General features: G+C 41.7%; 1 protein-coding gene and 1 pseudogene across 1 annotated transcript in view; both read left to right on the top strand.

Moving 5' to 3' along the window:
- Positions 1-24244, top strand: part of CATSPERE (catsper channel auxiliary subunit epsilon) — a 146100-nt gene that overhangs the window by 39184 nt on the left and 82672 nt on the right. The window contains exons 5-7 of the mRNA XM_087718006.1: positions 11211-11235; positions 19422-19499; positions 22699-22802. Coding sequence (XP_087574132.1) covers positions 11211-11235; positions 19422-19499; positions 22699-22802 — 207 coding nt within the window. The remainder of the gene's footprint in view (positions 1-11210; positions 11236-19421; positions 19500-22698; positions 22803-24244) is intronic.
- On the top strand, positions 6310-7484 carry LOC148044995 (uncharacterized; annotated as a pseudogene).

Here is a 24244-nt window from a genome sequence, read left to right as displayed (position 1 = left end):
TGCACTTATTATTGTAGAACACTTCTGAATATATTACAAAAACAATTTTAATAGTAGCAAATTCAACAAACATTTTAATTAAATATGTTTTCAAAATATGGACTTTAAACTCTTCTTAGATATTTACATTATATATTTAATAAATAAAATTCATATATGGACACACACAGTCGCACAGACCCACATACACAAATGCACAATTAGAATCTTCGTACCACTTAGAAAACACTTTAATAATGTATAATTTCTTAAATATTTAATTACGTTTGTTTTTAGAAAGAAATTCTACAATATCGTGTTTGTATGCTTTACATTATTTATAAAATTCTGTTGGATAGTAGAAAGCATTTGTAGATTAAAAACAACACATACTTTTATATACACTTCAATATATGGATTTCTCTTGCCTCCCTTATTATGAACACAGCACATGAAGGCCAAGTCAGTTGGCATTCATTTATTAGTCTATGCTGTCAAATTTTCTGCAGATGGCAAAAGAATTAAAATATTTACAACTGTTTTCAGTTCAATTTTTTATTTATTTTCCAAATATTGCAATATATTTCTTTTCAATGCTTTTGAGTTTTTAAAATATATTTTATTAAGAATTTTAATTTTAGTAATACAAATGAATACACGCTAAACTTAGAAAAAGAGCATAGAATAGAAAGAACTGCAGGAAAAGAGAAAAAAAGGAAAAGAAAAAACATAATAAAGAAAAAGAAAGGTATGAAGAAATAACTTCCAACCTTCCTTACAACAAATACAAATACATTTAATACTATCCATCCCATAAAATTAAACAGATATCTGTTCATCCATATTTGTAAGCAAATTTATAAAACATCACATTTTCAATCCTGGTATCAGCAAAAAGTGTTGCCAGAACATTGCAAGAAAAATATTTTAACATTGATCAAATAAATCAGCTTTATATTCCTTCCTTTTATTTCTAACATAATTAATCATTAGTTCATTCAAAAAAAATTGTCAGCAAGGCTTTGAAACTAAAACTGGATCCAGACAAGACTATGGTTTCTTATGATGTGACTTCACTCTTCACCTGCATTCCAACAACTGAAGCTGTCACAGTAGTGGCAAAATAACTGTGTTCAATTGTGTTCCCCATTATGGCTGATCTCTACATAGAGAGGTAGGAACCAAAGTCCTAAACAACTTCATAGGAATTTCACCCACGCACTGGAATAGCTATGTCGACAATACTTGGGTCAAGATTAAAACATAGGAAATGGAATCCTTCACCCAACACACCAACTCTGTGGACAGATATATTAAGTTCACTCAGGAAGATGTTAAGGAAAATAATATGGCCTTTCTGGACTGTGCAGAAACCTTAACATTGAAGTTTACAGAAAACTTCCCCACACAGATCAATATTTACATTTTTATTCTCACTACCCACTAGAACATAAAATGGGAGTAATAGGAAGCCTCCAACACCAGGCTGAAAGTTTGCCTACTAGCAAAGATGGAAAAGAAAATGAATTAAAACATATCAAGGAAACCCTCAGAATTCCTGTTATCCCAACTCGGCTTTCATCAAATCCAAAAAAATACCCAACAGGAGGTCCTCCATAACAGACAAGAAGGGAAAACAAATGAAACAAAGTTGTCATTCCATACGCTGTAGGAATATTTGAAAAACTCTGGAACATTTTCAACCAACACAACATATACTCACCCTTTAAGCCCCAAAATACATTAAGGCAGAAGCTTGTCCAACCCAAGGATAAAACACCTAGACACAAATTGTACAACACAGTGAAATATGTGCAGATCTATATATTGGAGAAACAAAACAACCATTTCACAAACACATGCACAACATAGAGTAAACCTTTAGGATAAGATACAGCAGTCCATCAGTATTTGAAAGACATGGGTCGCTCTTTTGAACATAGCAAAGTACACATTCTGGACAGAGAAGACCATTGGTTTGGTGAAACATCTACATTAAAATTGAACAGCCTCCTCTCAACTGCGGGGGAGGGATACAATGCCACTTATCTCTTGTTTACAACACAGTCCTTTCAACAGGTCCAAGAAGGTTCCACGTGCATTTGCAGTGTTCAGGTGACCCTGAGGGTACAGATAATGTCAGGTTTCCAAGTGATGAAACTCATTCAAAAAAGAAATGCGCAAAGTCCATCTTCGAAAACAAATTTCTTTTTGTTCAGATAGACATCAAATTGGCAAAGTCTGTTGTAATTCTGGATCCGACACAAACCGGAATTACACCACATAATATTGTAAATTAGAAACATCCCTCAAAAGTCACGTTCTCCAATAAACACTCAATCCATATTGTCCGGTGTCTTCAAACTCCACCTTCCGTTCTCAGCAGGAGCAGCCTCTGTTGCCACAGGAAAGAAGGTCACGTAGCCAAACCAATGTTCACTATCTGTTTCCTCCTTCCCCCCACCTTAAGAATGTGGCGAGCCCGAAAACCCCCTTAAAGGATTGAAAGAAAGAAAAAGGAATAAATGAGTATAACAGAGAGCTAAATAAAATAGCTACACATGTCAAATTTGGGCTCGACAGATAAGCCTCCAAGTGGTCTCAATGTCTCCCAGAGAGTGCTAATGTCCAAATGACTGCAAGGAATATAAATCCTTCAATTTTCCTCCATTCAGTCTGAATTGAAGAAGCTTCTTGGATGAGAAGTGAAATGCCTTCAGGAAAAAACAAAGGAAGTCCAGTTGCCTTTTGAAAAAGCACATTTGGGAGGACCTCGAGGGGGGTATGGTGAATAGAATATGGCTTTGTGAAACCAGAGCCATCGACCACAAGAAAAACCAAGGAACTGTGAGTAGACTGGTTATTTGGAATCTCTGGATAAGGTGAGGATGGGAGTTCACCATATTCACCATGTGCTCTTGATGATTGTTCCTTATCAGTCAATTGATATAATCTTCCTTCTTTATTGTGGCATTATCATTATGGCTTGTCACATGACCAGCCAGAGGTTTGGACTGGATTTGCCATTTTTATCCATGTATCAATTATTTCCCAAGAACTTGAGATAGGCAGATGTTGACTTTCTATGAGTTTGAGTGCTGGGAATCAACAAGATCAGTTACCTTGCTCTTATAACTGTGGTAAACCCTTTTAAAGCACAATAAATCTGCAAATCTCAGTTTCTAATCCCCTTTCTTGGATGAGAAGTGAAACGTTTGCAAAGTCCCAGACCACTTTAATTTCTTTGTTTTCTACTAATTGTTATTTTGTGGTCCCGTTAGTTCTTAGTTGCAAGCAAATAGTATTTCTTGCAGATTTCCCAGCACCATTTTTGTTATTTTATTATGTTGTTGTTTATAGTCAACAACAATCTTTGTGAACTTGTTTGTAGTCAACAACAAGATTTGTGTAATATTCTTGCAGCAGTTAACTAGGTGATCCACTGTTTCTTTAGCACCCTTGCAGAGGTAGTAATTACTAACTGTTGCTGTCTTCTTATATCTGACTTTGTATGCCATTGTTCTTAAGACTTGACTTGTACAGTCCTCTGTCTCTTTCTTCAATATTCCTGCTCTTAGCCATTGTCAGGATATCATCTGCTTTACCTGTTTTTTTAAAGTACTGGCCATGTATTGCCTTATCTTCCCATGCCACTTTTCCATTGTTGTGCAAATACAATTCTGTCTGCAGTCAATACATGTAAAATCAAATACATATTCCCCTTGTTATACTTATCCAGGAAAACGTCCAACAATAATTTTTCTGGTTTTAAATCAGTATGTTGCTTTACCATTTTTTTCCAACCATGTATGCATTTTTTTTTGGTTTTGGGCCTGTCCACCACATAGGATAATATGAACATGTATCTGATGGCATTTCCAATGTTTAACATTTGACATGTTAAATATGTTTAACATATCCTTAAACATATTTGCCAACCTTGAGATGTTCTTTATATACAGTTGACATTGTCAATTTATAATTTCTATCCCACAGTTTCTGCCATTTATCTAATTCTATTGGATAAGCAAAATTTTTAGCCCATACTTTCATTATCTCCTTTACTTGCTCGTCTTCCATCTTGATATTTAATAACTAGCTACATATTTTCTTTATTAGCTTTTCATCTGGCCCTGTTAGTATTTGATCTAATTCTGTTAATTCTTTATAAAAGCCATACGTTTTAGCATCCTTCTCATATCGAGATTGTATCTGCACTTGTGGCCATCATGCTATGTCAATCCCTTGACTACTCAGTTCTTGCTTAGTTTTAAGTTCACCCTTTTCATTCAAGATGTCTTAGTATCTGATAATGTTTTCATAGTAATTACTTTTGCGTGAATCAGTGCCTCCATTGTGGAAAACCAGACTGGTATTTTTAAATAGTGTTGTTCTTTAATTTTTATCCATACTGATAATCATGCATTTCTGATGTAATGTCTTTGGAAATAACTATGTAATTTATTTTTCCCATACCATAAAAAGGCATGCCAACCCAGTTGGAGGTCATATCCCTCCAAAGTAAAGAGTCTTTTGTGCCTCAAACCAATTCATTCCTTCACCCATTTAAGTACCAAAGCCTGATAATACAACTCCCAATCTGGAAGCCCAAAGCCCTCTCTGTTTTTAGAATCTTGCAGCATTTTCAAATTTATCCTTGCCTTTTCCCCTTGCCAAATAAATCTCAATATTGTTTTATTTAATTCTTCAAAGTATTTTCCCCCAGCTTTATCAGTATTGTTTAAAATAGATAGAATAGTCTCAGTAAGATATTCATTTTTATAGTAGCTATTCTTCCTGTCAGTGACAATTGCAAAGTTTTCCACTTCTCCAAGTCTGTTTTAATTTGTTGAGTCAGTTTATAATAATTATCTTCTTTAATGGTTGCACATCTTGCTGTTAATTAGATTCTTAGGTGTTGGAAGAAATGTCCCTCTGGGTTCAATTCCAAGTGGGAAGAAAGACACTGGAAACATGGAGACTGCTTAGAAAGATGGTTTAATGGTGAATCGGATCACATGATTTGAGATCCTGGCAAAAGAAAAAGGGAATAGATGCTGAGAATGCCTGGGTTTTATGCCCTCTGTTGGGCTATGTTGGGCTTTGAATTTGAGCTTGTATTCTGTTTGGTTGTCAGACTCCCATAGGGCCATGCATGGGTAACTTTATAGGTTGTCTGTGTCCCAGGCTTGGTTGAGCCTTGCTGGGTGATGATGTAGGCTTTGGTCAATTCCTATCATGGCTCTTCTTGAATCTTTGTTATGTAGAATAGACTGGCCCAGGCCTTAATGGCCCATTAACAAAGGTGGTGGGGGATGAGTTTCTGCCTTCCTTTTAGGGGAAATATTCTGCCCTTTTAATATTTCCTAAAATATTTCATTTTTCTAGGAGGGGGATGGGTGCTACCTTCCTACATAGGTATTTAAGTTTCTTGACTATCTGAATATCTATCCCCTTCATTAACTCTTTTTCTGTGTATCTTAAGATTTTTAACTGACTTCCGGTGACACCGTAGCGTTGAAGGACGCTCCTTTGGGAGTGCCAGCCCCGTGATCACATTAAGCTGCTAGAACAGCATAAATCAGCTGTCTAGCGGCTTGAAAACTCTCCCCTTGGGAAAAGAGAGGGAGGTGAGCAGCCGGGCAAGGGTAGAGCTCCCCTAGAGCCCCAGGAGCAATTCTGGGGCTCGAAGGGTGAGAACTTCCCAGCAGCCCGACATTGCTCCGCTTCGAGTGACGCTTCTGTTGCAGCAGAAACAAAACGCCAGGACCATCCCTGCAATCAACGTTTTAATCTACATTTGAATAAGATGCAGCAGAGCAAAGACATGAGTGATTACAATTGCAAGTACAAACCTTAACTCTGATGTAGTATCACTTCCTTCTGTGAAGATTAAGGGGAACAAAGGGGAAGATGGTGCCAGAACATCAAAGGATGTGGTGAAAGTGAAACTTAAAAAGCTAAGTATTTGTTAAGTGCTTGTTAATGTTGTTAAAAGAACCAAGAGCTCAAGAGTAAACAAAACAGCATTGGTTTACTAACAAGCTATAAGATTTAACAAATCTGGGGATTAGGTGGACTCTTTGGACTCAGTAATTTGGTTGCTGAAAAATGTGATTTGAATATTTGGAAATGGCTTCAAAGCAAACAAAACTAAGTGCTTCTAAGAGCGCTAGAAGTTTCCCAGCCCAGACACACAAATTGCAGTCCCTATTACCCCCAGCGGACACACAAACTTTGACACTTGAAGCCCTCCAAGGGGCTTTAAAGGAACAAGCCTCTGTTTTGGAAGGAAAAATTACAACTGCTTTTAAAGATTTATCTGATGAAATGTCTGAAATTAAGGATTTAATCCAAACTCGCAATCAACAAATAAGAGAAGACATAGTGGATGCATTTAAGGGTTTGCTTGGTTATGTAACATCACTGGAGGATAGGGTGGAAGAAATTAATCAGTCTAATGTGAATTTGGAGAACAAAGTTGATGAGGCTCAAATCAAGATCGAAAAGTCAGAGGCAGAAGTTACAATGATACAATATAGAGTGATGGAATTTGCTTTGAGAATAAGAGGCCTGAAAGAAAATAGCCAAGAAAATTTGAAAGAGATTTTTGCAGAAGCCTTTGCTCAACTAATTGGCGAACCCAAGGCAGAATATGATTGGTAGCTTGACAAAATTTACTGTGTTAATTCATGGATTGCTAGACAGAGACAACTACCAAGAGATATTGTAATCTATTTTGTCACCAGGAAAACAAGGAATGGAATATTACAAGCGACTTATAAAAACAAATTACAGGTAGCAGGTCAGGAGGTGGTAGTATTGAAGGAAATTCCCCCTAAAATGTTGAGATCCAGAAAGGACTATGCATTCCTAGTGGACGAACTTAGAAATCGCCAGATACAGTACAGATAGGAGGTTCCAGCCGGATTGGTGGTGAATTATTTAGGAGAAAGCTATCGTCTTAATTCAGTTTGGAAGGCAAGAGATTTTTACAGTAATGTACTAAAGGCTGGATACCCAGCATCTCCAGGATCCAGAAGAAAAAAAGAAGCAGGGGAGGCTAGACAGGAAGATATCCAGGTACAAGCGGGTGCTGCTCAAGCCCTGGAATTGCTTGAGGAGACAGAAGGAGTTATGGAACAAAGACAAACTCGAGCGGCAACCAAACGTAAAGAACAAGAATTAAAGATGCAACAAGCTCAGACAACAATCCAGGAAACTACAAACACAAATACAGAAGCTATGGGGGTAGCCAGACCAAAGAAGAAATTCCAGCAGGATTTCCAGGTGGCTCTTAAAAAGCTTCAGGGGGTCAAAGATGACAATTAAAATTTTAACCTGGAATGTTAATGGCTTAAATCCACCACAAAAAAGGGAAAAAAATATTTCACCATTTGAAACAATTCAAAAATGATGTAATTTGTTTCAAGAAACACATATTAGAACAAATGACTAGAAATATTTGATGAATGCAAGATTGGGAATACATTTTGTGGCATCTGCTCCGGAGAAGAAAAATTGTATAGTTATGTATTTAAGGAAAGATTTAAAGGCTGAATTAATTATTTCTTTTCATTTGTTTTTTTATTTAACATTTTAAAAAGCTTTTACAAATATTTACTTCCCTTCCCCTACCCTCTCCACCCAAACCCATCCCCCCAGCCTCCCCCCCCCCAAGTTCCCAGAGCAAATACATGGTATAAATCTTTAACAATCATATTCTAAATCTAAAAGAAACTTAGTATCTTTCATTTGTGCTTTAACTACTCTTTTGTTAAGCTAACTCTAAACAGATTATATCATTCCTCGCTTTTTCAATCATAAGCTATCTGGAATTTCTTAGTCCCATATTTATTTTGAATATAATCAATCCATCTTCTCCACTCCAGTTTATATTTCTCATCTGAGTGATCCTTGAGATATGCTGATATTTTAGTCATTTCTGCTAAGTTTTTTACTTTTAATGTCCATTCTTGAATAGTAGGCAAATCTTTCTTCTTCCAATATTGCGCCACCAACAGTCTTGCTGCCGTTGTTAGGTTCAAAATCAAGTTAGTCTCTATAACAGTACAATCAGTAGTTATACCTAACAAGAATAACTGAGGGGTAAACTTTATCCACTTTTTAAAAATATTTTGCATAATCCACCATCTGTTTATCCAGAATGCTGTAACCTTTTTACAAGTCCACCATATATGGTAATATGTAGCATCAACACAATCACATGTCCAGCATTTAGGTTGCAAATTCGGATACATGCAAGCCAATTTTTTAGGATCCAGGTGCCATCTATAAAACATCGTGTAAAAATTCTCTCTCAGATTTTGGGCTTGCGTGAATTTTACATTTCTTACCTATATCTTTTCCCATGTATCCAGCATTATTGGTTCTTCAAAATTTTGTGGCCACTTTATCATACAGTCTTTAACTAATTCTGTTTCAGAATCCATTTCTACTAATATAACCTTTTTATATGCATTTGACTTTGATCCCTAATTTGTTTTAGTAGATTGTCCTCATTTTGCGTAATACCAATTTTCTGATCTTTTTTCCACCTGGCCTGTAACTGTCCATACTGAAACCATGTTTGGATTACCTTTTCCTCTTTTAGTACATTCAAGGGTTTTAGCTGTAATACACCTCTTTCCATAGTAAGAAGCTGTCTATATGTAGTTACATCCTGTTTATGTGCTATACTTATATTCTCTATTGCATGTCTGGGAATTACCCACATAGATATCGTATCATTTAATTTATGTTGATATTTTTTCCAGACATGCAATAGAGCATTCCTTAAAATATGATTTTTGAAATTCTTATCCACTTTCTTGTCATATATCAGATAAGCATGCCAACCATATACCAAATCATGCCCTTCAATGTTAAGTATTCTATCCTCTGTTGAATTAATCCAGTCACTGATTATTGATAAAACTACTGCTTCATAGTATAGTTTTAAATTTGGCATTTTTAGGCCTCCTCTCTCATGTACGTCTTGCATTATTTTAAATTTTATTCTCGGTTTCTTCCCTGCCCAAACGAATTTGTTAATACCCTTCTGCCATTCAAGCAAGTTTGCATCTTTTTAAAATATTGGTATCATTTGAAAAAGAAATAAGAACTAGACAAGACATTCATTTTCACTGCTGCTATCCTTCCCAACAAAGACAATTGTAGTTTTTCCCAATATTTCATCTCTACCTGTATTTTATGCCATAATGGTTCATAATTATATTTATATAGCTTCCCATTTGAAGTTGTAATATAAACTCCTAAGTATTTAACCTTTTTAACTATCTCACATCTTGTTATTCTTTCTAATTCTTCCCTTTGATCAGTGTTCATATTTTTAACTAACATCTTTGTTTTCCCTAGATTTATTTTAAACCCAGATACTTGGCCATATTGATTAATCATATTCATTAAGACCTTAGTAGATTTCCCTGGTTGGGTTAAAGTTATAACCAAGTCTCCCGCAAATGCTCGTAATCTATATTCGTGGTGCCTAATCTTAATTCCCTGTAATTCTTCTGACCCCCATATTTTATTCAGCAATAACTCCAAGATTATAATAAACAATAATGGTGATAGGGGGCAACCCTGTCTTGTACCTTTATCCCATTAAAGTGTATTATATTGAATACTTTAGAATATTATGAAGCACATCCGGAGAAGCAAGTGGCATTGCTATTTTTGGATACACAGAAAGTATTTGACAATGTGAACTGGGAATTTATGATAATGCAATTACAAATGATGTATTTTGAGAAGGGGTTTATAAATATGGTTAAAACTATCTATGAAGAACAATCGGCAAAGGTGATTGTAAATGGTGACATGACTGAAAAAGTGCCTATTAGGAAAGGATGCCCGCTATTATTTATATTTGATATTAGAGATTCTGAACAGAAAAATAAGGCAGGATAAAGAAATAAAAGGAATGAAGATTAAGAAAAAAGAATATAAATTACAAGCATTTGCAAACAATTTAGTGTTTATTATGTAATATCCAGTAGAAACAGGTCCAAAGTCACTTGAACAAATAGAAGAATATGGAGAAGTAGCAAGATTGAAAATTAATAAAGATAAAACAAAAATGTTAGTGAAAAATATAACAAAAAAATAGAAAAGGCAAATAATGGGGAAATTAGATATCCAAATAGTGAAGAAAGTGAAATATTTGGGTATACAGCTGACTTCTAGATGCATAACTATCAAGGAGGATAATTATTATAAACTGAAAAATCAAATTGAAATAGATGTGGAGAAATGGAAGAACTTGCAGATATCATTAATGGGAAGGAGAGTGGTAATTAAGATGAATATATTACTAAGAATTTTATTTCTACTTCAAACAATACCAATAAAACTTGAGAAAAAGTACTTTGAAAAATTGAATAAAATAATGTGGAAATATATTTGGCAAGGAAAAAAAGCAAGAATTAATATAAAAATGTTATAAGATTCAAAAATTAAAGGTAGGTTTGGACTACCAAATTGGGAGTTATATTACCAAGCAGCAGCATTAACTTGGATAAAAGAATGGATTTTACTGAGAAATTTAAGGTTATTGTCTTTGGAGAGACAAGATATGCAACTGGGCTGGCATGCGTTTTTATGGTAGGGAAAAACAGAAAAGTATTAATACACAAATATACAATTAAGATATGATATATGTGGAACTATTACAATGAAAATAAAATGTGAAAGAGGGGATTTATTTTTATGTAAATATGGAAGTAGGTTTGCTTGAATTCCACCCCAAAAATCCATCAGAGTGAAGAAGAAAATAAGTAAATACAACAATGGAAGGAGGGAGAAAGAAGAGGGAAAGAAGGGAAAAGGAGTGGAAGAAAGGGAGGGGTAATAAGGGTAGAAGAGAGGGTAGACACGGGAAGAAGAGAGGAGTGGTGGAGAGGGAGGGGAAGAAGAAAAGAGAAAGGAGAGGAGAAAGAAGAAGGTAGAGAAGGGCAGTTGGGAGGATGGAAGAAGTAGGGTTGTTGTAAAATAAGATGGATGTATGGGGTAGCAGGAAAGCGACCCCAATTATATTTTTGAATGAATTGTGATAAATGTTAAAAGATAACATATAAATGTTAATAGTACTTATGAGAATGTATATTTGTGAATTTGGGCTTTGTTATCCACTGTTCTGAATTGAAAATAGTACTGTCTGTTTTCACTAGAATTTTTTCAATGTTTTTGTAAACTGAGTATTTTTTTTCAAGGTACTGGGGTTCTGGTCCGACTCAGGTAAATATGTTCATTATAAATTAGTCAATAAATGTAAAGAGAATATTAACCATTCTCTGTTTCTGGATAATATTAGCATGCGTTTTAGCAAAAGCCATGACTTTCTTATTAATTCTCATTCCCTATCATCATTTATACTCTCAGAGCTGAAAAAAGGCTACATACATATATCTGATAATTCTTTTACTAAAGTAAAAGACTTCTCCCATTCCAGCTTGAGTCTGTTTAAATTGTTAAAATGTATGGTTGATAGTGTTAAGGTTGTGTACTCCTTGGTGCTCTCTGAGCTTGCTTGTTGTCTTGCAGACATTTTATTACCCAGCTCGGTAACATCATCAGTGGTAGAAGGGAGGGAGATTTGTTCTCTGTTTATATATTACTAGCTTGCCTGTCAGTATTGGTGGGAGTGGTCTTAGTGGTTCCTTCATTAGGCTGATGTTTACTATTAGCTTGTTGGTTTGAAGTTCCTTGGTTGAGATATTGTTTATGTTACATACTGACAGACAGTATGGTAGTTTCCACCAAGGTCCTCTGATCTGTTGGGGAAATACTCAAAGGTGATTGGTTAAGACGCCTGACAGCTCCCTATAAAAGGGCTAATGCCAGACAGAATCTTTGCTGGATTGTACATAGTTGTCACTTCAATCCACCAGTCAGTTTCGACTGGCAACTACACGGAGGAGAGCCTTTTCAGTAGTAGCTCCGACCCTTTGGAACGATCTCCCCGTGGAGATTCGTACCCTCACCACCGTCCAGACCTTCCGCACAGCCCTCAAGACCTGGCTATCCCGTCAGGCCTGGGGATAAAGATCGTAATCCGTCCCCACCCGAATGATGAATGTTGTGTACTATTTTTACTTATGTATTGTTTTATGTCTTACTGTCTTGTACTCCCCTCCCTATATATTGTAAGCCGCCCTGAGTCCCCTCAGGGAAAAGGGCGGCCTATAAATAATAAAACCATAAACTTACTGTGAATTTAGGGACTTAGATGAACTGTTGCTGGACAGAATCATTTGCGGTGTTCGGAACATTCATTTTCAGAGGAGGTTGCTCACAAAGACAAACCTCACTGTTCAAATTGCCCTGGACGAATCCCGGGCTATCAAGTCATCGACCAAGTTGACGGAAATACTGCAGAGGCCGAACAGCCCCCAAAGTGCATGCAAGACCATTGAAGTCCATTGCGAGACTGCTGAGCAAGGACTCTCTGACAGCGAGGACGAGGTCTACCGCATGCACACAGAGAAGAAAGAATTGGTGTGGAAATTCGAAACCCATTTCCCATCTTGTGCTGGCTGCGGGGACAACCACCAGCAATCTGCCTGCTGTTTCTGAGATGCCATTTGCCAACGTTGCGACCATAAGGGGCACATCATTAGGGTCTGCCAAAGCAAATTCCCTGCAGCACCAAAGCAGCCGACCGTCCAGACCACACACCCAAGACCACCAAGGTGAGAGACATGGAAGCCGTGTCAAAACCAACTGGACCGCGAGGCTCTGGCTGCGGTAGCTAGCATCAAAGTTCCACGAGTACCTGTACGGCCATGACTTTGAAATCATCACGGACCATAAGCTGCTTTTGGGGCTACTGGCTGGAGATTGACCAACTCCAGCATCGCTGTCACCACGAATGACTCGTTGGACTATTTTCCTCGTGCCTACAGCTACTGCCCGGTGGGTCATTGTTCCAACCAAACTGTGAGTTGCAGTATTGGAGGCCTTTCACATAGGGCATCCGGGAATTGTCTGGATGAAAGCTTTGGCAAGGAGTTACGTGTGGTGACCTAACATGGATGGGGAGATTGAAGAGGGGTGGCTACCTGCACAGCATACCAAGAGTCCAGACCAGTTCCCCCAGAGGTGTCTGCTAAGGAATGGGAATGGCCTCAGTCACCCTGGTCAAGGGTGCACATTGACTTTGCTGGCCCTGTTCATGGCCAAGTCTTCATGGTAGTTATGGACGCCTACTTGAAGTGGCTAGAGATAGTCCTTATGACTGTTACCACAACAGAAGCAGTCATCAAGACTTTTCTCCACTCACAGCCTGTCCAATGCCTTAGTCTTGGACAACGGGCCCCAATTTACAGCCATGCAATTTGAGACTTATTTAGCTTCTCAGGGAATCAGGCATGCCCTGGTCGCTCCCTTCCATCTGGTCAATAATGGACAGGTAGAGAGAATGGTGCGATCTGCAAAAGAAGCCCTATTCAGGATGGGGCCGAGAGATTGGCAAACATGGATAGACCAGTTCCTCCTTTACCAGCACATCACTCCAAGTGCAACCACTGGAAGAAGTCCCGCCGAGCTTCTGATGGGTCACCGGCTAAGATCGCCCTGAGACTGGCTACACCCAAACTACTCTGCCGTGACACCACCAGATTCGACTGGCAAACTTAGACACTTTAGAGTAGGGGATCGAGTTTACGCCCACAACTACGCTGGAAGGAGCTCTCTGGATTCCTGCCATGGTTACAGGAATCACCAGACCTCACTCCTACGAGTTGGAGCTTGAAGATGGTAGAATTTGGAGGCAGCACATTGACCAACTCCGAGGCCACATCTCCAACTCCAATCTTAGGCACCCAGAGGTAACTCCTGCACAAGTTAGCCAAAGCCCTACCCAAAAAGAGCCCAAATTCACTCCTTCCACAGACTACTCAAGCCTGAAGATACCGGGTTACTTATGTGGTGAACTTACAGAGCCGCAGAGGGTTCCAAGCGAACCGGCTCCAGAAACTCCAGCTGCGCCTTGTGGAAAGTTCAAGGAGCTTCCACCAGGTGAATCCAGAGAGACAAATGGTCCATCTGACCTGACCAAAGTTTCAGCACCGACTGAACTGCACAGGCCAGAGAGAGTCACTAGAAAATCCGCCTACCTGCGTGAGTACATAACCAGCTGGATCATCCCAACTAAGAGGGGAGGGGTGTTACATACTGACAGACAATATGGTAATTTCCATCAAGGTCCTCGGATCCAGTGGGAGAATACTCAAAGGTTGTGCACCTGCGCAGGGAAGATAGCTGCCTGAGCTTGTTGCTCAGACTGGAAGAGAGACGAATCTACTAAGATTGAGCCTCTGCCGAACGCCAGACCTGTTAAAAAGTGGAACCTGGGTGAGAAGAAACTATGAGGATCTCGGAGGACTGATTATCTGGAGAGGTGCTGCCCAGGCGGCTCTGGGCGGTCTTCGGCCGTGTCGGGTGGTGTCGGGCAGCCTTTGGGGCGGCGCCTCCCCCCCGCGGATGGCGGTCCTCCAGCTGGCGACGATTTTGGCTCAAGCTCGGATCTCCGCAGCCTTGCTTTCGTTTGCAGGGTGCCATTCTACCTGGAAGGGCGCTGCCCTGGTGGCTCTGGACGGTTTCTGGTGGTGCCGAGTGGTATTGAGCGCCCTTCGGGTGCCCCCTCCCAGCTGACGGGCGGCAATCCTCCAGCTAACAGCAATTTCAGCTGCTTTCGTTGGTGAGACGCCGTTGAACTACACTGCCACCCAGGGGGTTGGTGAGTCTGACATCGTTGTGCTATGGGTCTGTGCGACTGGCCTTCTTGCCGTCGCTGCTGCTAACCCAAGCACACACACCCCTTCCATTGCGGCCTTTTCTGACTCTTACCATCATTGCTGCGGACCGACTGTTGAAATCCCGGCTTTCTGGTCACCGTGGCCAGCCTTCTGGCTCCCGCTGCTATTGTTGCTGCCACGACACTGCTCCCCAACTGTTTTCACCCTTCGACTGTTCCCACCCTTGCCTTCGCCCCTAGGGCCACCATTTCGGAGAGAACTGGGACGCGTGAGATCAACCGTCTGTTGCCTTTTTCATCACCATTATTTGGTTTCTGGCACGACCCCTCCCTCCCTCCCTCTTCTACTTCCTCTCTGCTTTCTGGTTCGACCCTAAATCAACAACGCGGACACAAGGGCTTCCCCCCTCACCACTCCGGCTGCTGTTGCTGCAGCCATGGAGATCTCAGACCTCCACCTTCGCCGAGAGTCCTGCATGCCACTCTGTGCTTACAATCTCCGCAGAAAGAGAAAGCGGAGGACAAAGAGGACGTGGGTAGGGAGCCTGTCCCCCTCCCCTCTGACCGGCATCAACCCCCCCTCCACTTCAAACTTTAGAGCCTTATTCTTTCTACTGGACTCTGCAGAGGAGAAGATTCAGAGCGCAAAGACTTTCCTCTCTTACATTATTACTAACTTTATTTATTTCAAAACTGCGCCAACCGCTTGGCGGTTTAAGAACTGCGTCCATCTAGTTTGCTGAGTGAAGGAGTGAATGTATGTATGTATGGATGAGAGAATGTTCCCACGTGTTTTTAAGTTAAATTTTTTATCTTGTATTATTGTATATTTTAATATTTTATTATTAGTGGGGTATGCATGCGGAGAATGTCTGGCCGGTATGCATGAGGGGAATGAGAGTGCGGCCTGGAGCCCCCTCCACTGAGTGCAGAGGCAGAAGTGGATAGGGGCCCGGATTCGCCTCTCGTCCCAGAGTGTATGATACAAATGGCCTGCTGGGGCGAACGGGGGTCGTGGGAGGGGAGGAAGGGTCTACGGTGACGGGCCGGAGCATCCCGGTCATGTTTGGGAGAGGCAGGTGCGACGGGAGTTTCAGGGCTGGCCATTACCAGGGAAGGAGGGCTCGCTATGTTACAGTGATCCATCGTTCCGGCCCTGAAAACTCAACCCAAGGACCAGGTGGCAAGAGATGTCAGGGCCCTGGTCTCAGGTTGTTGCTGCTAAATGCCAGGTCTGTGATTCAGAAAGCTCCCCTCATCCGGGACTTAATATTAGACGAGGGGGCAGACCTGGCATGTATTACTGAAACCTGGCTGGGCGGAGGAGTCCCCCTCTCAGAAATGTGCCCAGAAGGGTTTCAGGTGCTGCACCAATCACGACACCAGGAAAGGGGTGGGGGAGTGGCAGTTGTCATCCGGAAATCATTAGCACCTCGTGGGATCCCTGCTCCGGAGACTGTCGGGTGTGAGTCCCTTCTGGTGAAGCTGGACCTTGGGGGTAAAGTGGCCTTGTTGTTAACGTACCTACCTCCCAGCTGCGTTACAACAGCCCTGCCTTCGCTCCTGGAGTCAGTAGCCGGACTGGCGGTTGAGTTCTCCAGACTTATAGTACTGGGGGACTTTAACCTGCCATCTCTCAGCGAACGCTCTGATGGGGCGCAGGAGTTCATGGCTTCCATGACAGCCATGGACTTGACCCAGGTAATTCAGGGTCCAACTCATACAGCGGGACACACTCTTGACCTTGTGTTTCTCTCGGGGCAGTGGAGATGTGATCTGAAACTGAAGGGCACAAAGACCTTGCCCTTGTCGTGGTCAGATCACTTCCTACTGAGGCTTAATTTTCAGAAACTACTCCCCCACTGCAGGGAGGTGGAACCAATTAAATGGTTCCGCCCCAGATGCCTGATGGATCCCTTGAGATTTCAGACGGAGCTTGGGGAGATACCCGACTCCCTTGCCCACAATCTGACAGAGTCCTTGGTCGCTGCTTGGAACAGAGCGGCGGCTGGGGCACTTGATTGGATTGCGCCTTCGCGGCCTCTCCGCGGCAGTGGATCCAGGAGGGCCCCTTGGTTTACCGAGGAACTCCGGGAGATGAAGCGCCAAAAGAGACACCTAGAGCGATGCTGGAGGGCCAGTAAATCCGAATCTGACCGAACACAATTAAGAGCCTTTATTAGGACTTATCTAGTGGCGATTCAGGTGGCAAAATGTACGCATTTCTCCGCTCTCATTGCGTCCTCAGAATCCCTCCTGGCTGCCCTGTTTAGGATAACCCGCTCCCTCCTGAAAGGGAGGGATGCGGGTGAACCCTTGCAGGGAAGAGCCGAGGAATTTGGTCAGTTTCTGTCGGACAAAATTGCTCAGATTCGGACGGACCTGGACTCCACTTGGACAGTACCTGCAGAGATGCTGAGAGTGGGCCTTGATCCGATTTCTTGGAGTGAGTTCCAGCTTGTCACTCCTGAGGAAGTGGACAAGGCCATGGGAGCTGTGAGTACCTCTACCTGTTTACTGGACCCGTGTCCCTCCTAGCTGGTTTCGACCAGCAGGGAGGTCACACGAGGCTGGCTCCAGAGGATTGTTAATACCTCTCTACAGGAGGGATCTTTCCCGCTACTCTTAAAGGACGCGGTGGTAAGACCCCTCCTGAAGAAGCCTTCTCTGGATCCTGCTATCCTTAAAAATTACCATTCAGTCTCCAACCTCCCTGTTGTAGGGAAGGTTGTTGAGAAGGTGGTGGCCTTTCTGCTCTGACGGACCTTGGATGAAGCAGATTATCTAGATCCTTTTCAGTCGGGTTTCAGGCCTGGTTACTCCACTGAAACTGCTTTGGTCGTGCTGACCGATGATCCCTGGCAGGCCAGGGATAGAGGACATTCCTCTATCCTGGTGCTTCTTGACCTCTCAGCGGCCTTCGATACCATCGACCATGGTATCCTTCTGCATCAATTGGGAGAGGTGGGAGTGGGAGGCACCGTGTTACGGTGGTTCTCCTCTTACCTCTTGGATAGGTGACAGTCGGTGTTGGTTGAAGGACAGAGATCGACCCCTAGGCCCCTAAAGTATGGGGTGCCTCAGGGCTCGGTCCTGTCTCCCCTCCTATTTAACATCTACATGAAGCCGCTGGGTGAGATCATTCGTCGGCACGGGATCAAATATCACCAATATGCAGACAATACCCAGCTGTATCTGTCTGCCCCGTGCCAACTCAGCGAAGCGGTGGAAGTGATGTGCCAGTGCCTGGAGGCTGTCAGGGTCTGGATGGGAGTAAACAAGCTGGTACTCAATCCAGACAAGACCGAGTGGCTATTAATGTTACCCTCCAAGAACGGACCAGATATTCCATCTCTCAGGCTGGGGGGCGAAACTCTTCACCCCTCAGAGAGGGTCTGCAACTTGGGTGTCCTCCTGGATTCTCAGCTGACATTAGAATACCACCTGTCGGCTGTGACCAGGGGGGCTTTTGCCCAGGTTCGCCTGGTGCACCAGTTGCGGCCCTACCTGGACCGGGAGGCACTTCAAATGGTCACTCATGCTCTCGTCACCTCTAGGCTTGATTACTGTAATGTGCTTTACTTGGGACTGCCCCTGAAGAGTGTTCGGAGACTACAATTGGTCCAGAATGCGGCCGCGCGAGCGATATCAGGTGTACCTAGATACACCCATGTTACACCTATCCTCCATGAGCTGCACTGGCTTCTCATCAGTCTCCGAATGCACTTCAAGGTGCTGGTCGTTACCTTTAAAGCCCTACATGGCTTAGGACCTGGATATCTGCGGGACCGCCTCCTGCCATATACCTCCCAATGACCCATAAGATCTCACAGGCTGGGCCTCCTTCAGGTACCGTTGACTGGGCAATGCCGGTTGGCGACTACTCGGGGGAGGTCTTTCTCTGTAGCTGCCCAGCCCTGTGGAATGATCTACCCGTGGAGATCCGGACCCTTCCCACTCTCTCGGACTTCCGGAAAGCCATTAAAACTTGGCTGTTCCGGCAGGCCTGGGGCTGTTGACCCCAAAATACGGTCCAGCCCCATTTAGAACAGAGAGCATGGTGTGTTTTCTTTCCTTCTATTTTATTTTTTTCTTGACTTATTCTGTACTGTAAGCTGCCCGGAGTCCTACGGGATTGGGCGGCATATAAATGTTATTAAACTTATAAACTTATAAAGGTGATTGGTTAAGACGCCTGAAAGCTCCCTATAAAAGGGCTGCTGCCAGATAGAGTCTTTGCTGGATTGTACATAGTTGTCACTTAATAAAGAGGTGTTGTTGCTGAAGCCTGAGTCTTACCTCTTCCATTCACGCTATCTTAACAGTTTACTTCTTGATTATTGGTCTAGTATTAATCTTGATATTAATCTTTGCTTATCTAGGTGCTGATTGTTAGTGATGTGGTGTTTTGTGTTGTGAAATCCATGAACATCATGAACACTAGTATTTAAGCAGAGCAATCGCATTCCCCTTCTCGTTAACTCTGGGAAAATTAAATAGAAAATTAATCTATTTTCTCATATTAATAAAATTATTTCAACTTGTTAACTAAACAAATACAATTACTTGCTTGAATAATTACATAACATTTTCAGAAATTTAAAAAAGCATTTTTCATAAAAATGAAAAGCCTTATTCTGTAATACTAATTTTTATTTTTTGTCAGACTATAAAGTTATGGCTATTTGATCCAGAAAATGCATCCATGAAGGAAAAGCTACATACTGCCAAGTCACCACCAATAGTAGGTATTTTATTTTGAAACAAAAGAGTGACCTTATAATTTACGTGGCATACATATAATGCTATCACATTTTCAGAAGCAAGGTGAAATTGCTTCTTTTTTCCTTAATTGCTGCACAAGAATAGTTTTAGGGGATGGCAGCTGAAGAGAAAACAGATAACTTCAGTCACACTGAATAGTAATTCAGTTGATTTTTTGAAAAATGTGTTCTGAATCAGATTTTATAAATTTAATGGCTGCATATGGGGGATTGCAGATCAAAGGAGAGAAACAAAAACAAAGGGAGAATTCAAGTAAAAGAGAAGAGAAGGGGAAAAGGTAAGAAAAGTTTTCAATGAAAGAGGGTTTTGTTGATATGTTCTTATTTTTTCCATCATAGCACCAAGGTGGATGCCTATTGATAGATACACGTAGTTGTTATGTATACTGTACAGATGTGTTTGGTTGTCCCAGTCAGATCAATGAGCAATGATAGTGTCAAATCTTTGGGCTGGCGGGAGAAACAGGAATATAGCAATGCAGTCAATCAGTGAGGTGACAGTGGACCAAATGACTGGGAAGGGCCAATGGAACTTCCATCAACATCCCCCCTGGCAGAAGCTAAATAGAACTATATTGGGTGGTAGCCTTCCATTGTAAGGATTGCTTAGAGCAGGCCTGTCAAACTGGCAGCCAGTGGGCCAGATGTGTCACGTGCAGGCCTTGCCCACCCAAGCTCCACAAAGGGAAAAAACATTGTGATATGTCATGATACATCATGTGACGCTATCGAGTTTGACACCCGTGCCTTAGAGAGTGGTTGGAAATGAGCAGAGCTTGGTGGGTCTTTATTCCAGTTGATGGGTGACATGGAATGGGCTCCAGAGAGTGCAGTGGAGCAAATGGCAGTTGACTAGTGGCTTAGACTCCTATCCTCCATCTTGAGTCTGCTGCTGCAGAGAAAACAGAGACACTGGACTGACACAGAACAAAGAACTGGTGATGGTTACAGGGTCTTAGCCATTGGAGCCATTGGTGATCAGGCTGTTTGCTGTACTGGGTCCAGGGAAAAGCAGCATATCTGTGGGGTGGTGTTAGGATGAGTGCCTTGTTTTTTGTGGCTGCTATTCAAGCAACCATAAGATCTAGCAGTCATTTTGATGGATTCTGTTCCCTATAACAGAGCAGAATAACAGAGTTGGAAGGGACCTTGGAGGTCTTCTACTCCAACCCCTGCTCATGCAGGAAGCCCTATACCATTTCAGACAAATGATTATCCAATCTCTTCTTAAAAACTTCCAATGTTGAGCATCTACAACTTCGGGATGCAAATTGTTCCACTGATTAATTGTTCTCACTGTCAGGAAATTTCTCCTTATTTCCAGGTTGCTTCTCTCCTTGATTAGTTTCTACCCATTGTTTCTTGTCCTGCCTTCAGATGCTTTGGAGAATAGATTGACTACTTTATTTATTGCGCACCAATAATCCCTGAGAGATAGGAACACTGCTATCTTGTCATCCCTAGTCCTTCTTTCATTAAACTAAACATACCCAATTCCTATCATTGACAACAACTGAAACTTCCTGTGATCAATGTGGTAGTGGAGCTCCCAAGGCAGAGATGCAGGATGGTTATGCTGGTGGCTGGCAAGCATCTGGATCAAGGACACTTGCATGATTTGGCTCCTTTACATATTCTGGTAGTTGGAATGAGGGCTGGGTGTAGCTGTGTCTTTTCTGCTTCCCTCATATGAGAGATAGGAGTGGACGTGGAGTGCTGCTGCCCAGCCATTTGGAATATGTACCGTATTTTTCGGAGTATAAGACGCACCTTTCCCCCCTCCCCTAAAAGAGCGTGGAAATGTTGGTGCATCTTATACACTGAATATAGCCATTTTTGGCCTCCCGAAGGCCCGCCCCCACATCTCATTTTTGTGAAAAATGGGTGAAAAACAAGGGTGTTTTTGCCTTCCCCCACCCCCCCAGAAGCACTGCAGACTTCAGCAGGGCTGGGGGAAAGGGAAAAATGCCCCCATTTTAGTGCAAAACGGGGACGTTTTTGCCTTCTCCCAACCCTGCTGACAGCTGCAGAGTGCTCCGGGGGCCGGGGAGGACAAAAACTTTTTTTTCTTACTTACCTCTTCGAAATCTTGCTGCATTTTATACACCGATATGTCTTATAGTCCGAAATATACGGTAGCTTTTCCTCTTAGGGGAGAGCTGGGGCGTGGGGAGGGCCTTTGTATGGATTTGTCTTGCTAATCAATTGCAACCTTTTCTGGATAGGGAGTTTTGCTCACAGTCACTCATGCCTTGTCACTTCAGTTTTGGTTTGCTGAACTTGAAGATCATTCAGAAGCCATAAATAGTCCAGAACACACTTCTATTGTACAATTGCAATGTCTCCCAGTTTCCTACTTCAAGGTGCTAGTTATAATCTTAAAACCCCTACATGCCATGGGACCAAGTTATTAATTGATAACATCTGAGTCAATATACATCTAATCAGAGTTTTCCAGAAATTCTACCCTACATGTTGTGTTTGCATCTTATTGATATGTTAAATCTTATATCATTAAATGAGTTTCATATTTTTGAGGCAGTGCATAATCTTTTGCATTTTGGAATTTTTATGACATGCATCTCTAGTTGGAATATTTGTTATATATTGCAGAATCACTTTCTGTGAGATGGGAGGCCATATAAATTTCATAAATAAATAAATTTCATAAATAAACATAAATTCGCTTTTTTCCCTCTCCAAGTAATAGCCTTTTTATCTTTTTCACATCATTCAGTTAAGCTATTTTTGAAAGACCCCCAAAAGCCTTTTTCTACTTATATTTTTTCTTGTTCTTGCGCTCTTGTAATTTGTTCTTTTCCTATAGCCTTCAGTTTTATCAATTTAAATATTGTAGAAAAATAACTTTATTAAGAAATAATCTTTAAAAAATTATCTTCCATAAAGGATCATCCTCTAGTTATTCTGAACCATTATATTAGAATTCTTTGTCACTTTCGAGACTGTGACGCTGCATTGTCTTATAGTTGGTCAACTCACCATAAAAATATATAAATTTCATACTAATCATTATTATTTTTGTATTGTTAAGTTATCTCTGCTGAGAAGTAGAGCTTCATGCAAATGAAATTATATTTATATTTAATAAAAGGATTTTTTTTTAAATTCTCTTAAAAATAATAACTTTTTATTTCACAGTATTCTAGGACCCTTAGCAGCCAGTTCTGGAATTTGGGACAGAGACCTATCATTAGAACATTATTTACAGAAACGGAATATTCTAACTCATCGTTTAAGGATGGGTACTGTTCTTTTAATTACATTTTATAGAGTAATGCAGTGCTTTTGAAATGAGAAATGAAGGCGTAGCAAACATGTTAGCCCTCTAGATTATGCTAACTGACAATCATTAGCAACCCTGACTTTGAGATCCAATCTCATATTCTATTGTATTCTACCTTCTCCTGAGACATACATAAAAAGCCATTAACACACCTTTTAACTCAATTTCTGGGACTGAATAATTTTATGTTTAATTTTTGCTGGCACATAAGGACCCCAAGGTAAGTCACCATTGTAAATCTTGGTTTGGTAGCCTGTAAAACTATGATGAAATGGCTGTAAACTAGATGGCTATTGAAAAAGATATAAATACCATAGTTGGTTTTCCACAGATTCCAGTCCATATCACCCTTGCAATAATGATGTTACTACCATGTTTCCCTAAAAATAAGACCCTAGCCCGATTTTTTGTGGCGGACCTAATATAAAGCCTACCACAAAAATAAGCCCTGGGGGATGGGTGTGGCCATCACAAGAGGCAGTGAGTGTGCAGGGGCCAACGGTGTCTTGCAGCAGTCACAGCCCTCCGTCCCCTTGGCGTAGGACAAATACTGATAAGTCTGAGTGTGGAGGCAGAGGGGGAGGGGAGAAGACAGGTGATCCGGACATACTGCCTGGCTGCTTAACTCACAGGAGGCTTGCATGAGGCTAGCACAGCGGCACTGGCAGCAAGCAGACGATGGTGGGTGAGGGAGGAAGGCAATCCCGATGCCCTGAAAAATTGCTCCGTTTCAAGCTGTCCCCTTTGCAAGGAAACGAAGCTTTGTCCTCTGGACAAAAAGTGTTTGGGCAGTTACCACTGGCCCTACCCTCTCCGTCCCACTGTCTGCTTCCCCGCAGCCTCAATCAGGACCAAGCTGTCGGCACAACCCAGCTCCCACCTGCCCTGCCAGGAAGGCAAAGAGCCCATGCAAGACCAGCAGCAGCATGGGCAGCTGGTTAGCAGCCAGCATGGTGTCTGCTGTGATCAAGAAATGTCCCAGCAGCAGCTGGGGAGCAGGCAGGGCAGGTGGAGGCCAGGGCATGCCAAGAGCTTGACCTATTGCAGCCGCGGACAAGCAGACAGTGGGACAGAGAGGATGGGGCCAGCGGTAGCTCTGCTCCCACTCCCGTCAGTCCCCACACTTGCCACTTCCTGCAGTTTAAAAAAATGAGATCTCTCTGAAAATAAGCCCAAGTGCAAGTCCAAAAGAAAATAAGACCAGGTTTTATTTTCAGGGAAACACGGTAATAAACATCTGCAAGCAAACAACCAAATTAAGAAAGCATCAAGAACTCCACAGTTCAGTCCTGAGCTATAGATTCTCTTAGTTCTATCTTAACTACTGCACCGCAATGCACTGACACCAGAAAAACAATTTTACAATTCATCCTTGCACTTATGCCCATTGCAGCATCCCTG

The sequence above is a fragment of the Thamnophis sirtalis genome, unplaced genomic scaffold (genome assembly GCF_051295495.1).
Source record: "Thamnophis sirtalis isolate CommonGarterSnake01/CBP01778 unplaced genomic scaffold, rThaSir2_p1.2 scaffold_6, whole genome shotgun sequence".
Classification (NCBI taxonomy): domain Eukaryota; kingdom Metazoa; phylum Chordata; class Lepidosauria; order Squamata; family Natricidae; genus Thamnophis; species Thamnophis sirtalis.
Note: the sequence above shows the minus strand (reverse complement) of the source record. Positions and strands in the feature narration are given on the sequence as shown.